The sequence below is a fragment of the Perissodus microlepis genome, chromosome 23 (genome assembly GCF_051167445.1).
Source record: "Perissodus microlepis isolate ML-2025 ecotype Zambia chromosome 23, ASM5116744v1, whole genome shotgun sequence".
Lineage (NCBI taxonomy): Eukaryota > Metazoa > Chordata > Actinopteri > Cichliformes > Cichlidae > Perissodus > Perissodus microlepis.
The window spans coordinates 39,876,337-39,889,392 of NC_140482.1; the positions used below are offsets into that span (position 1 = coordinate 39,876,337).

Sequence of the window (13,056 nt, forward strand, 5' to 3'; positions counted from 1 at the left end):
TGTGTGTGTGTGCGTGTACTTAATGCCGAATGGCCTCTTGACAGCTGGGTATGAAGACTGATTAAGAGACCATCACCAAAGGAGCAAAGGCTATGTTAGGAAATAAGTTGGAGGAGGTTAGATGGTGTATTTACAGTGGAGTCCAGAGCTATTAAAGTGTCAGACTATCAAGTAACTTGAGGCTGAGAAGGATTAATATGGCAATGTGCAGATTTGTGGAATTGATGTGTAAGCCCAAAAGTTCGAGGTGACGATAGTGTAATGGCACAGGAGTGGGTATGAGAAGTTTGCCAACTCAAATCGAGGATCTGACAGATTCAAGTTCTGAACACTGTTGCAGATGTTTTGCTACCACTAGCTAGTATTTTCTGTGAGGATTTTTAGTGAATCAGGAACGATAAGTAGACGATTCCCTTTTCCAGCAAAACATAGCTAACTTAGAAGTTCAAAGGTTCACCCTTTTTCTGCTTTAAAAAATTGCAAAGTTAATAAATAAATAATTTGGTTTAAAATTCTGCAAATGAATTTAAGAAAGTTGTCTTTGATGGTTAAAAGTTTACAGCAGGGTATCAAAGCAAGTCTCACTTGCATGATACCTCAGGTCACTATTAAAAAAGAAAGAAAGAAAAAATCAGTTACATGACCTAAAACACATATTCATATAGTTTAACATGTTTTTATGACTGGAAGCAAACCTGGAACCATTCATCATTGTTTGGCAGCGAATGCAGGTTCCCATTCTTTTCAGTTCTCTTGATAGAAAAAGAATGAATGTGTAGGTCTGCAGCTTAAATATAGTGTGCAGAGGATGGTGTTACATGCACAGGTGTGATTAATCTGGTAAACTGTACTGCACTGAGTATGCAAGTGAGTTGAGATCAGTGCAGAATCTTCAAAACAGCTAGCTCTTAGTTTGCCTAAAACTGGCTGAGAGAAATTAAAAAACTACGGATTATGTGACAGTACATTTTAGGTCATTTTACTTAGTAATGCAAAAGTAATCAAATTAGTTACTTTGTCCAATAAGTGATTATGTAATGTAGAAAAGTAACTTGTAATGTGTAATATCTTACTTTTTTCAGTAACAATCCTAACATTGGTAATGTGATACCAGCATGAAAGTAACTTATTATCCAACCTTTTCACTGTAGCCAAACATTCCAACTTTACCAGTATGTTGCTGTCTGACCATGCAAAACTTTGGAATTTGGAAATATGTGAGAAATGTTGTAAAACTTTGTAAGGTTTGACAAAGTGGATTAACGGTATTAGATCCTTTGTATTATATTAAGCAGGTAATTTGTTTTAGAGTCTTTATGTTGTTTCTTTTTGCCACAAAAAACTTGTTTTAACTGGTTTTGAAGAATTTTGACACAAAGCTGTTGAAATCAGTCCTAAAAAGTGAACCACAAGTGATGATATTTTTTACAATGGGGTGAGCAGTCCTTAAATGAATCAACCTGTGAGGTGTCATGGTTTAAGATGATAGCGCTGAGGTCACCACAGTTGTAGTGTGTAATGAGGTCCTCTGTGGTGTAGGAACCTTGGAGGCTGCCCGCTCGAACACCCTCGTGCTGCAGCAGCGTCTGGTTCAAGGCAAACAGCACCTACAGGTAGAGACATGGAAACATACGAAGGGCGCTGTTACTTTCTGCATCCACAAACTCAGTTTCCTCTGCTGTGCACCCAAGAGGAATTTGCCACAAAGGTGTAGAAATTGTGCAGGCGTAGCCAGTCTTCCTCTTTAAAAATATATTGACCTTAATATACAATGAAGCTATTATACTCAGTGTCTGCTGCAGAATACTTATTCTTTTGCAGGGTTTTCATTTCTTTCAGGAAATTTTCATACGCTTTTCATACAAGCTGACTACAGGTAAAAGCAGACCACAAAATGCATGGCAAGGAGCCATTGACTTTTTCCTGAAGGAAAGAAAGAACAGGGAAGAAAGGTAGAGCTGAAGAGATTGAAAGAGAAAGAGGCCCTTTAAAAATAAGCCTCCTTTCTCTTTCACCAGGACCAGGTTGCAGAAAATTTATAGCACCCATTAAAATCGAAAGTAAACCCTCTTTAGAGAGAATTTATAGCGTGCAGCCGCTAGCCAGCCCAAAACCTCCACAGCTGTCCTAGACACCAGGGGTTAATCTCCCTGCTCCCACCCTCTACAATCTCACGCCACTTCTGACTGGCCTGGCAATCAAGACCGACCTGTCAGTCAGTGCAAAGCCCTCTTACAGGAACCAGAGGTGCATTTGAAAGAAAACATTTTTTTTTCCTGTATTGTATTGCAATTCACATAGTTCTACATTGCACCCAATAAGACAGAGGTTTCAGCTGATGTGATTACAACATCAACATACCTTCAAACTAAACCAGACTGATCCATGCCTGTGATCCTAATTGCCAAGAAACCTGACTAGTGCTTTGGAAAATACTGCAGAGAGAACGTCAGCATCCAGCCCCAGATGATTTGTAGAGCAGCTTAAGACTGATACAGCTGCACAACTGATTGAGCCCCATGTCAAAATTTTTAAGTCGTAATTCCTGCAATTAAGCAGTGTTTTCGCAATCATATATGCCCATATTGGGCACATTGCATGTTTAAACTCCATGTAACCTTTACGTTGGGATCACAACCAAGCTCTAAGCTCAACCTTGTGACTCTCTCTCCTTCTCTCTGAGGTCATTGTGTTTGCTAACAAGTCTTGTGGGCTCCTTTTCACTTTAATCTGCTTTTGTTTCATAATGCAAGGAGACAACTGATGAGCTAACGGCATACATAACTCTGTCATCATCCTGTTTTTTGTCTACTGCATCCTCCTCTTATCTCTCTGCCAGGGCCTGATCTCTGTGCCTTTCTTCCTGTTGTATAGCAGGAGTCAGATCTTATATATTTGTTTTGACATGTTTCATCCAGCATATTCTTGCTATATTTTGCTGCTGTGGAAGCTGATTTTGTGCCAGTAAGTTGCCACTGCCCCAGGTCCTTGACCCACAGGGCTCTTGGCCAGTAGGTCCTGGCCAGACTCAGGGTCAGAAGCTGGCAAACCTTGCACACCTGCAAGGATTTTTGCTATGCAGCCAACTTCAATACTTTTCTTTACATAGGACCAGACAGATCTGGACACAACTGGCGAGATGTCAAGACCATGGTTGGTTGTGTTGGTAGGGGAGATGTTATTTCAATATTGTCCCCCGGGAAGGGAAAGGAACATCTCTGCAGCTGTAACCATGGTGCTCAAGTTATGTGCTGGACTGAATGAAAGAGCACGTCAGTCACCACAGGGGACGCAAAGACGGAGAAAGAGGCAGTGAGAGGAAAGACGCAAACATTCCCTGTGTGTGTGTGTGTGTGTGTGTGTGTGTGTGTGTGTGTGTGTGTGTGTGTGTGTGTGCGTGCGTTGACTGACAGAGTGGGTGTTCTCACACTGAAGTGATCGACTCACTCTGACAGACCAACTTTTTTATAGCCAGACCTTTTCAAAATAACAAATACTGACCGTTTTCACCACATAGTTTACTAAGTTCTCTTTTTTTCCTAATCTCTTCTAATACATGCGTGCGAAACTCCAATTGTAATTAAATAAAAGCTTTATAAGAACAAAGCTGGAAGGAGAAGGGCACATGGATAGTCTTGGAACCTGCAATCTGAGTTCAGCACTCCAAAAATTCATTAGCAAGCTTTGGAGGGAAAACAGAGAGCAGGGGTTGGGAAGAATAATGAGCATTAAAAAAATCCCAGAGATCTTTTTAAGTTTAAGAAAATGCCGTTTATCAACTTGTGTGTACATTGCAACAATTGACCTTGAAGTGCATTAAATCCTGGCTGTTAGCTAGCAGTAGTGTTAGCTTGTCTGAGGGTTTTATGGGTCTGAGGCATATAATGAGTAGGTGCCGATGACAAGGTACTGGAACTGAGAATATTGAAGAATGTGAGTAGTGCTTATAGCTAAAGAACTGCAGAAGGAAGTGTCAGAGTGTGGAGGCCAAACTCTGAAATCTGGCAAAGAAGCAAAATATGATTTACTTTAGAAGTAAGTACACAGGAGTCACTAAAAACAAATGAAACACAGAGCAGTCGTTTTATAAAGCTAAAAAAGGAAACATGATCACATATTCATTCTGTCTGCTTCCATATTTTCTCCACCTTCTTGTCCAATCTCCTCAACTCCTTGCATTTTGTCTCAGTAAAGCAATGACACATTGTTCCATGTTCCTGCAAACTCACAGCGAGACAACGAACAAAGGGCGAAAAGAAAGAGGTCTGAGTACAAAGGCCAAATAGAGCTGAAAGTGTGAAAGACGAACAAAGCCTTGTTCTCTGTGATGAGCATGTGTTGCACATATGGAGGTGATTCTTCTCCAGTTGTGTAGTGGAGAGTTTGGGAAAGTGAGCATGAAATGTATGGGTAAGGCCTGGCATGGGTGTTGGCTGTAACCAGGCAGCAGTCAGGTGTATTAAAGCTTAGCAAAGGCTTGCCAGCACCAGGACAGAGAGCTGAGATAGTGTGTCCCTTCACAGTGTTTCCCCTTTTTCTCTCATGTTTGTCTCTGATTGTATATCTATGTATAGTTATGTTTTTGGCCTCGTGAACAAGGAAAACAACTGTCTGAGAAGGTAAAAACATCTAAACAGTATATACCCTACAGTGTACCAGATCACCACCAAAATGTAATGAGTTGTCATTTTTCCTCTGATAGATAATCAGAATACTTTAATAATCCCCAAGGAAATTATTTGAAGTAATTATGTGCAAAAACTGCCCCATTTCTTAATATGTTGATTCACTCCTTATTCTGGACCCACATCAGAATTTCAACGGTTCCTCTCCTTTACCTCTCCGCCCAATTTTATGAAATCTTGCTTGTTACTTTTCTTTAATCTTGTTGACAAATAGTAAGACAGGCAAATGGCACTGAAAACATACCAATTCCAAGAAGAAAGGCAAAGAGCAAGAGAAATAGCAGAAAGTAATTTTCTTTTTTCCTATTTAGTCTTAGTTTCCTGCACGACTGCTTATTTTAATAAGGCAGTTTTTTTCAGTTTCTTGTAGTTAAATAATGTGATTTAATATTATCCTGCGACATTATCTTTGTGAGTGAAACCAGCAGCTAACAAGAGTTAAAGATTACATAAATAAAATGACTAAAAACACATGTTGCTGCTGGTCTGTTGGTTTTGTGTGGTAATTAAAATAGAAAAATATCAAACTGGCAGCATACTGCAATGGTTATTATGTCACACATTCTTCCTTGTCAAAATCAAATGTCTATGTTGCCCACAATGCAACTTGACCACCTGCAGTTTGGTCTGAGGTTTGTCTACATTTCTGTGCATTGATGTGATGTCAGTATAATATGAAAAATGAGTTTCCATGAAAACCAGCTGAAGTTGGGGGAAAAAAACAGCCCGAGAAGCCAGAAAATTCTGCCACAAGAGTTGCTCTGTTGTTGGCATCATATCAAAAATATGACCAATCAAATTAGATATTGTGGCTGATAGCAAGAAGATTGCGATTAGCTCGTGATATCAGTGTAAAGTGATCTAGAAGTTGAATGAACGACTTCCCGGCTCTTGAAATTGGACTATCAGAAGGGTAATACGCTAATACAGATGCAAGTCACATTTAGCCCATCAGATCTGTCCAAGGAGTTCCCTTTTAATTAATTTATTGTATTAGTAAATAACTAAAAGCTTTGTTGTACCTTTGGTATAAACTCAAGCCATCAGAAGAGAATGGCAATTCAGTTATTTCACACTGCTTTTATTACTGCCTGTTTAAACAGTTCCTTATAAAGAAAACAGTTCAGAGTGGTGTGTTCCCCTCAACCAATCTCTTCTCCCTGAGAGCTGCTTGTGTTTCATTACCTGAAAGAGAAGAGCTAGACCCCTGACCCAGGACAACACTGCTGGATTTCTCTGGGCCAAGCTGGCTTCCTCCTGTGAGTTTCAGCTACTGAATACAAAAGAAGATTTGGGTTCACAGCACCCTTGGGTGACTGAACGATAAAAGTAAGCAAGTTGAAATAACATCCCTACAAGGATAAGTGCACTGTCTCTTCCCTGTTCCCCAAAGAGAAGCTCCCAAAAAGATAAAAAACAACCCTTTTCTTTTAAACTGCACTGTATGTTTGCATGTGCATGCAGTAGCGGAGCTATTTCAAAGGCCTCCAGTTGTTTAAAATTTTTACCCCCCATCCAAAATCCAAAAGCACCTTGAATACATTAGTGTGGAAACATACACAACACAAGACCACATCAAAGTTGTGCGGATGTTCTTGTGTGTTAGCTTCACTGTTGTTTCGCACAGTTTTATCAAGGAGGCCCTCAAGACCTGATCCCTTCTGTTTCATTCCTAGAGAATCATGTAACCTGTCAGGGGCTGTAAAGGCAACATTCAAGCATAAAACTCTTATATGTAATCTCCAATGTCAGAGCATTGCCAAAATTGTTTTAATACCCTTTGGCGCCCTTTTTTTGTTGAATGTATCTTTTGCGTACTTGAAGGTAAGCAGCACTTTCAACTCGTGACATCTGGCATGAGCTACAGCAATCCAGATCACCGCTTTCTTCCAAATCTTTATTGCAGTTAATACCCACAACAGAGACACATGCATGAACACTCCAAAAAATATATACAACCACCCATAAGCACAGATGCTAATGATTACACACACCACTCTTTGAGCAATACCTGTATACAAACCACACATTGCAGAAATCACAACACAGCACCAGTGTTAGGAATATTGCCTCTCCTTTGTCTCTGCTTCTAGTCCCACTTCCCTTTGCTCTCATTCTCCTTCTGTCTCACTAAGTCTCTCACCGTGCCTGTTCTACCTCCTGTCTCAACCCAGGAAATCCAGGGATTACCAGAAGGACAATCCAAGTGGCAGAGGCCTGCTGCTTCCCAGCTTTCCCCTCCTTCTTCATTCCATCCCATCTGATTTCCTTTCTGAGGCAGAGGGTTGCCATTTAATCATGAGAGACATCTCTCTTTTAAGTTTGGTAAGGTAAAAAAAGAAAATAGTCTTTGACATCCACTAACAACTCGACTTTTTCTTCTCCTTCCTCCAAAGACTAGCTCAATTGTTGTCCTTCCTTCTCTTGCTCTTCTTCTCTTGTTTATCTTTTCCTATAGGCACCCACATACCCACTTATTCTATATACACCCCTACAGTCTCCAGCGCCTCCTGTCTCTACTCTTAATAAGCGTCTCCAGCGAATGGGGGGGGGTGTCGCCCCTACACTTGTCCACAAATAAACCCTGCTGTTTGACTTGGCAGCACTGCAGCTGCGCCAGTCATCCCAGCTTTCCTGCCTCCCCAGAACACAGAGAAAATAATAAAGTATCACTTGATCCTAACTGAAAAAGCAGACAGCTGGTTCCCTCACTGTGAATGCCCACTGGTAAGTAATGCGGGGTTGTAAAGACTGTTGGAAAATTACAGAGTGAAATTGTGTTGATTTTTGTTTTCTATCAACATCAAGGTGCTGTTGAACAGGAAGACGTTTGCGTGCAAAAATATGAGCACAGCACACGACAAGATTACAGGAATAATTAAAGACAGGCGGAGAAGGGGAAAACTGTCCACCCATCTGATTTCTGTCTGAAATTAATACATGTTCAAATATGCTTATAAATTTAAAGCTGCGTTATTGCATAATACAACATGTTAACAACAGATCAGATGAATAAGAGGCTCAGTTTCAGCTTTATAGCGTCTTACCAACCTTTAGTTCAAGTTTTGTTTTGCAGCTCCAACTCTGAAATGATTCACTCTCTCTGCTCTCGTTTGTATCACTAGTACATGTCTATGCTACCAATTTGTTTGATCTGTGAATTTAGTCTGTTGAGGGCACTGGCCACCCATTCAAAATTTGTTTGCCCCCCCAGCAGCCCCACCTGGCAAGACCGCCTTATGTTGGTAATAATATTAAGAAATGTGAAAGAGAAAGAGGTAGACACCCTACAATTTCAAAAATCTTGCTTTGTTTTCATACGCATCTTTATCAGTCATATCAAGTTTAATAGCAGGAAATTAACTGCACGTATATTTCTTTTCATTCCCTCTTTTTTGCCTTGTGTTTTTTTTTAAGTAACCCATATTTGACAACAGCATAATAAAACTGGAAATCCTGTTTTTGGTGATCCACTCCAGTATTTTTAGTGCTCACCGCTATGAAAACTTGTTACGTAGTTGTTAATTGACAAAATAATCTTGTTATAATGTGTCGTGCATACTGTGGATTTAAATGAGATGTTATCGTTGTAAAATAAAAAATGAAACATTGGCGGTCTAAGGTGTCACAGGTGCACAACGCTCCAAATGAATCTTTTTAGCCTGGCGGTAGGCACTTACTAGGCAACACGATGATGCCGTAATATATCATACATAATTCAGGTTCTGTGGATAGAAATCACATGCTATTTTTGTGAAATAAAAATGTCACTATGTTTTTTTGTTGGTGCTCAAAAGTTACACATGAGCCATTTTAGCCTGTTAACAGGTAGTCGCAAGGCAACCTGATGACGTCATAACATCTGATATGGATCAGAACATTCGCAGACCTAAGATGTACCTGTGTTAACAGAGTTTTTTGTGTATTATAGTAGGTTTTCAAGCCTTGGCAGGCACCCATTTACAGGGGGCCAGAAAAACAACACACTGTTCTGTCTCTACTGAATGTTAACACCTGTTTGTGAAACAATTTTATAAGGTGGTTAAATGGTAGTGCTTCACAAGCACTTAGGACCAAAGTGGCTGAAAGTCAGTTCATGCTGTTTTTATGTAAATAAAATAACAAATTAAAATTGATATTTTTGTGTATTGAACGTGTTCAAAATTATGTTATATTTATTGCAGCTTACATAACCTGCTAACATGAGGGCTGTTCTGTAACTGTTAGGGTCCATAAATTATCTTCATTCAGATCTGGAGAAAAACACCTTCTGTATGTTTATGAGGTGCTGGGGAAACAGGTGTTGACAGCTGTTCCTTTAATGAAGCCCACAAAAGGCCTTAAAAAAGGTTTTAAATACAACTTTATTAGGCAACAAGTGAAATTGCTAATTTCATAAGTCACATAATTTCCCTAATGTTGGAAATGAACTATATCTGAAGCGGATTAAAAGAAGCAACAACCATCAGATTTGGGTGTAATATAATAATGTCTTATCTGACTGGTAAATTTCATATGAACACAAACTGAAATGGGAAAAACAACACTGGAAGTCAGGTTGGCATCACAACATCAGAGTTATTTAGATGACAATAAGTACTTTTGATTGGTTAACTCCAACTATATAGTGACCTAGAAGTCAGATGAACAATTTTCCAACTCAGGATATTGGATCTTCATAAATGTAGGGTCATGCTAATAGTGCCTAATCTTTGCCCAGGACTATTAGTACAATCAGAGAAAACCAAAGAGCTGAACAGGTCTGGTAATTAACTCATTTCTAAGACTTGTTTTCATGTAAAAATGTCTTGCTTCTGTAATTAGTCTTGTTTAAATGTGAGCATGAATGGTTGTGGCAGATGGAATAGGCTGTCTTAGGACAACCTATCCCTGTGACCCTGAATTGGATAAGTTGATTAAGAAAATTGATTGATTGATCAAATAAATGAAATCATCCACTTAACATCGGGTTTCTTAATTTGTTATAAAGAAATAAAATGAAAAGTTTTACCCTACTTAAGATGTAGACTAGATGAAGTCATTGTAACCATATCTCATCTCAAACTCACAGTCCACTTCAAACTTCACAGCCTCCTCTAATCCTAACACATTTTGTATTCACATTTTTTCCAAGGGGAAAAACTCTCATTGAATTCCATTGGATTTATCCGGCTCCATTATGATGTGTGATGCTATACAAACCAGATGAGCTGGGTCTTCTCCACAGCATGAGAAAAGAGCCGACAGAAACAGCCGTGTATGTTTAAAACATGCCTCCCCGGCCTCAAACCAGGACCCGACTGCTCTCTCTTATCTTCTCCAGTCTGCTTTGGTTGGACTAATAGCTTTAGACAGTATAATTCTCTAAGAGTGATTTGTTCCTTGCAAAGTCCACATCAGAGAGCCGGCTGAAACACGAGAGCAGCAAATAATCTGCTGCATGAACATAAATTGTGTATTGGGCGAAACAATGCGTCCAGACTGAGAAACGTCAAGTATCTGTACAGCTCGCAAGAGCTGGTGCATGTGACTGAAAACATTTCAAGAAAAGAATCCTTGCAGACGTTTCTGTGGTTGCGTGCTCAAGTGTAGCCCTCAACCATCACAAATCATTTCTGATATTCAAATACTGTCATGCCAGGTTTGTCTGTTTGATTTTTTCCCCCTGTTTGAGAAATAAATTACTACTTCAGTTTTTGTGTGTATGTACACAGGCGTCCTACACTGACTTGTTCATATTTGCATTAGTGAACAGGCAAATTGTACTTGCAGAATGGTGGACACTTTAGAGTTTAATGCAGTAAAGAATGAACGTAAGTCGAGGAAAATAAGGTGGAGAGATGACTTAATGTGAGAAGAAAACAGTAAGAAAGGGTGGGAAAGGGCAGGAGGCATAATGTTAAAAAGATGAAAAACAGGACAAAAGGCCAGATGTTTACAGTTAACCAGGAGAGGTAGAAAGAAGAAAGGAAGGAGCAAACTTACTGCCCCTCACCTCCTCTTCTTTTTCTAACTTATCCGAAGTACGGATGGCTGGTTAAGTCTTCTGCTGTCACCTTCTTTTTATCTTCCCACTGCACCTCGATCCTCAGATCTGTCCCTCCATCCCTCCATGTGTACCTTCATCTTGGCTCAATTCTCAAACCCTCAATCACCAGCCTTGCTCTCTTTCCCAAACCAGGTTATGTGCTTATGGCCACAAATCTCTAGATTATATAGTTCTATCCTTCATCTCTCTCCCACACATCCCTCTCACACTCTTTCACTCTTTTCTTTCATTTGATGCCGGCTCTCCTTCCACCACTGTCACTGATCTATGTTTATTTAGCTTTCAAGTCCTTCTTCCTTCCTGTGCTTCCACATTGTACACACTTGCTCTCGGTTAAGGACCATGCACTTGTAATTCAATGCTTGTGTGTGGATGCTGTGTATTTGTGTTTCCATAAATGTCTGTCTTCACTAAAGAGTTTGTCCAAATTGCACAGTGCTCTGACTGTGTAATAGACTGGAGCAGCAGAAGTAGCAGTAAGTGGACCAGACTCTCCCCCGCTTTCTCCCTTTCGGTCACGCCTCCATTAGACTTACTGAAGCTAACGCAGCATAATCCCACACAAGCACACCATTTCATGGTAAATCAGCAGGAGAAATGTTCGATTTCATGCAAGCGATTCACTCTGCAGGAAAAACAGAGGGAGACTGTAATGCGAACCGTGCAGACACAGACTGTGAACAACTGTTGTATGTGCATCAGTTTGTGTTGAATACAGGGGTGGAAATAACACTGTAAGGGAAGGTCAAGCTGCTTGATCGCTTCCAAAACTTCTGTCAGCGCATCCATGAGGAAGTTCAAATGATAATTCAGTGAGAAAAAGCTAACTTACACAGAACATGAATGAACGCAAATATTTACAACCCTCCCAAATACTGCCAGTGCTTAAAAACTGTGGGACCACCAAAGGGATTTCTGATGTGTCTGACAGACAGAACATGTGTTTAAAGTGTTGGAAAATGTATTAACTGCATCTTATCCATCACATTCTGTCCATTGTAATTTTATGTGTGTGTGTGTGTGTGTGTGTGTGTGTGTGTGTCATTGGGATGAATGCCTTAGTTATGCTGAAGGTGTCCTTTGGCAGTGGTGCATGATGCACGTGGTTATAGCATAACATCACTGACAGTGCTGTCTGTCCAAACGTGTAATTCTTCAGTGAGGAGACAATGACCTCGTCCACCCCAGCTGTAAAACTCAGAAACCAGTCTTACTTGTTATCATCTGTCGTCCACCTGGGCCTTACACAGAGTTTCTGTCTGATTTCTCAGACTTTTTATCTGATTTAGTTCTCAGCTCAGATAAAATAATTGTTGTGGGTGATTTTAACATCCATGTAGATGCTAAGAATGACAGCCTCAACATGGCATTTAATCTGTTATTAGACTCAATTGGCTTCTCTCAAAATGTAAAAGAACCCACCCACCACTTTAATCACACTCTAGATCTTGTTTTAACATACGGCATAGAAACTGAACATTTAACAGTGTTTCCTGAAAACCCTCTCCTGTCTGATCATTTCCTGATAACATTTACATTTACAATAATTGATTACACAGCAGTGGAGAGTAGACTTTATCACAGTAGATGTCTTTCTGAAAGCGCTGTAACTAAGTTTAAGAATATAATCCACCCACTGTTATCATCTTCAATGCCCTGTACCAACACAGAGCAGAGCAGCTATCTGAACGCTACTCCAACAGAGGTCGATTATCTTGTTAATAATTTTACCTCCTCACTATGTACGACTCTGGATACTGCAGCTCCTGTGAAAACTAAGGTCTCAAATCAGAAGTACCTGACTCCGTGGTATAATTCTCAAACACGTAGCCTAAAGCAGATGACTCGTAAGCTGGAGAGGAAATGGCGTGTCACAAATTTAGAGGATCATCATTTAGCCTGGAGAAATAGTTTGTTGCTTTATAAGAAAGCCCTCCGCAAAGCCAGAACATCTTACTATTCGTCACTGATTGAAGAAAATAAGAACAACCCCAGGTTTCTCTTCAGCACTGTAGCCAGGCTGACAAAGAGTCAGAGCTCTGTTGAGCCAACCATCCCTTTAACGTTAACCAGTAATGACTTCATGAACTTCTTCACAAATAAAATTCTTATCATTAGAGAAAAAATTACCAGTAATCATCCCACAGATGTAATATTATCTACAGCTACTCTTAGTACCATTGATGTTAAGTTAGACTCTTTTTCTCCAATTGATCTTTCTGAGTTAACTTCAATAATTACTTCCTCCAAACCATCAACGTGTCTTTTAGACCCCATTCCTACAAAACTGCTCAAAGAAGTCCTGCCATTGATTAATTCTTC

General features: G+C 39.9%; 1 protein-coding gene across 1 annotated transcript in view; it reads right to left on the minus strand.

The window, feature by feature from the left end:
* trabd2b (TraB domain containing 2B) overlaps positions 1–13,056 on the minus strand; it is an 83,716-nt gene that overhangs the window by 29,759 nt on the left and 40,901 nt on the right. The window contains exon 3 of the mRNA XM_084921982.1: positions 1,461–1,607. Within this exon, the coding sequence (XP_084778108.1) occupies positions 1,461–1,607 (147 nt within the window). The remainder of the gene's footprint in view (positions 1–1,460; positions 1,608–13,056) is intronic.